This window comes from Aethina tumida, chromosome 8 (genome assembly GCF_024364675.1).
Source record: "Aethina tumida isolate Nest 87 chromosome 8, icAetTumi1.1, whole genome shotgun sequence".
Taxonomy (NCBI): Eukaryota; Metazoa; Arthropoda; class Insecta; order Coleoptera; family Nitidulidae; genus Aethina; species Aethina tumida.
Window position 1 is genome coordinate 3,826,818 of NC_065442.1, and position 2,937 is coordinate 3,829,754.

General features: G+C 33.7%; 1 protein-coding gene across 1 annotated transcript; it reads right to left on the bottom strand.

The window, feature by feature from the left end:
- Nucleotides 1–911: 911 nt before the first annotated feature.
- Nucleotides 912–1,745, bottom strand: LOC109607868 (uncharacterized). The gene has a single exon (XM_020024325.2). The coding sequence runs from the start codon at nucleotides 1,702–1,704 to the stop codon at nucleotides 1,030–1,032; it is 675 nt and encodes a 224-aa protein (XP_019879884.1). The 5' UTR covers nucleotides 1,705–1,745; the 3' UTR covers nucleotides 912–1,029.
- Nucleotides 1,746–2,937: the final 1,192 nt, after the last annotated feature.

A 2,937-nucleotide genomic window follows, 5' to 3' on the forward strand; every position in this document is an offset into this window, starting at 1 on the left:
AATTTATTTTATTTATGCATTTATTTATTTTATTTAATTTTTGGGATACATTTTTATTTTGATAAAAAAAGTTTATTTTTAGAATATTTATTTTTGTTTTTGATGTACCTTCAGAAAATATTTCTTTTTACTGATTGAAATTTATACAACGCAATTTAATTGAAGCATCCGAAGAACTCGAACTACATCCCTACTCATATGGAGGGTTACTACATGCATTCACAAAGATTAATTTATATTGTGTGCCAGCGCGCACCAACACGGCGCTTTGTCTCTGAAAGTGAGGATTCCTACTACCGGGCAAAATTTTACTCCCTTTGTCGCGTATCTCTTACAACCAAATAATTGTTCAAGATCAGTATTGAAATCAAGTGACCGGACAAAGAAGGGAAAGTTTAGTAACTCCTCTCCGGGCACCAATCATATGATCATAACCATAGTGTTAGCATGTATGATAAATCATATACAGGGGAAAAAAGGACGTATATTTGTATATACGAACCAGAAGACGTAGAACTGCCAAAGATGTCAGCCTCTGTCAACTGGGTTCGGAAGAACAAGACCAATCTGAGGAAGATCCGAGATCTACTACACTCAAATTCCTTAGAAAAATAAATATAAAAACGAAAATAAAAAATTGAAAATGAACTCAGATCCTTTTAATAAATCACAGGTTTGGATCATATTTTTAAATTTAATTATTTTAATAAATACAGAAGAGAAAGAAATAAAATAAAATTCAGGTACTGAGAAATGCAGCAAATTAGAATGACCAAATAATGGTCGAATCTTATAATCCCTTAACATAGCTATTATATATATATATATATATATATATATATATATGATTTATATTTTTGTATGTAGTTTGCAAAAGGGGAGTTCGAGACCAATTTGAAGAAAAATATCTATTTCGTTGTTGAACATGTATTTAAACAACAGTGTATAAAATATATAAAATACAACATCGTATAATGTATAATAATGAAACTAGCCTTACAAATGCACGCATCGAGTGTTACTTTGTATTTAAAACAGACATAGATTGTACTTCTCTTGTGTTTTGATAAGGTGCGTCTGTCTCATCTCCTTGTTTCTCACCTGTTGCTCTACCTCCTTCTTGAGTGGCTCCTTAAGTTCAGAGACTACGTCTTCTCCATTAAAATAGATAACTAGAACGTCTTTGGTGAATACCACCGACTTGGAGTTCTTCGGGAAGTACTTGTACTGGAAACTCTCATCATCTAAGAGAGTTTCTTCACTTGGCTCTTCTAAATTGTCTTTATTCAAGACACCTTCGACAGGAATGTTCATGTTTATGCCTTTAATTCCTGAATTTGAATTATTTTTACGTTTAAAATCCTTCCTGTTTTTCTTTAAGTTATACGATTCCCAGTTCGTAGTCAAGCACCCGGTTTTCGATTCGTTTAGTAACGGTAACGATTTATAGGAAGTAGGAGTACATTTATCCTCACGTTTCACTGACATCTTTGCGGTTTCCACCAAGGCTAAAGCATCAAGTTGATCCGCAACTTTGGATTCTGAATTCTGATCCAACTTACGTGATACTTTGACGTTTTGGGTTTGCTTGATGTTATTTTCGGACATGCTGCCCTTATATACATTTGACTTCAATTTTTCATCCGTCAGCGTTTCCAACGCTTGTATCTCTTGCTCCGTGGCATTTGTAAGGTTTTGAGACATTTTCAAAGAAATTTTGCGTGCGTCTGACACGAATTTAAAACTGAAACGTCAAGTTCAACCTGCAATAATTTAATAGTTTTATTGGATACTAGTAGTTGCCCAGTGATAAAAACCCAATTTGACGTTCAGTTTGAACGTAAACAATAATATATATAACAATTTTATTATATAATTAAATCTCAAGAGGGAGCAATGAGTCGAAACCGTCAGTTTTGATTCAACGGATATACCACTTTTTACCATATTTTTACATCAACATCTGCAAGACGATTATTTTCTTGAAGTCATGCAGCTGGTGGCAGATATTTTCGCAATTTAGAAATAATTATTAAAAAATATGTTTATTATTATGTAAATTATATCTTTATGTTGCACCATCTATTGAACAAATTTAAAAACACGTATTTTTGGCCGGTGTAACTCGCTGGTAGTTTAAGACCTGTTCCTGAAAAAAGCAGTCTCTATGCAGAACTCGAAACTTTTGTTTCCTTTCACGTAAAATTTAACATTTATGGACAGTCTGGAATTTATTATTTGTTATGTAGTCACAGATAAACCAAGTAAAAATAGTCGCCTTATCTTCAAAGCCTCAAACTATTGCAGATCTCAATAGATCCCTAGATGTGCTAATTATTATCGTAAGTGTGTTCCAAATACAGGAAAGATTCAAACACCCTTAATAGAAACTCGCATTGTACCACAGGTAAATATTACGCCACTATGGAAGCAGGAGGTGCAGACTCCCTAGAAAAAGCTAACATTGGTACATGTTGATGAGAAACTCGTCTCGAGAAGCAAATTGTCTCATAATACGACTAAACCTAATAGTACTACGGTCACTAATAATCATGTATCCGCAAAAAATAAAACGGTACCCCTACCAAATACATTAATATTTACGTGCATTCATTGAACCATAGTCACAGTTTTCTATTATTACCGAAGCAATGGTTAATGTTTTTAGATTGCCCATGTAGTTGCTGGTGCTGCCAAAAGTAACACCATCATGTCAGATTGATCATTTACCATTTGGCAGACCCAAATTTCCACAGGACAGGTTTTTTCAGATGCTACTGGGAGCTTAGGAGTATCGTAAGAGGAATAAGAAAAACAGATGATACTGCTGGGATAAAATAAAGAGTTTATGGATCTTCGACATTTAAACAACAGAATTTAGAAGTTGTAAGCATGATAACCAGAGCCGAAGAAAGTGCTCAAATTTCTAGATTTCAG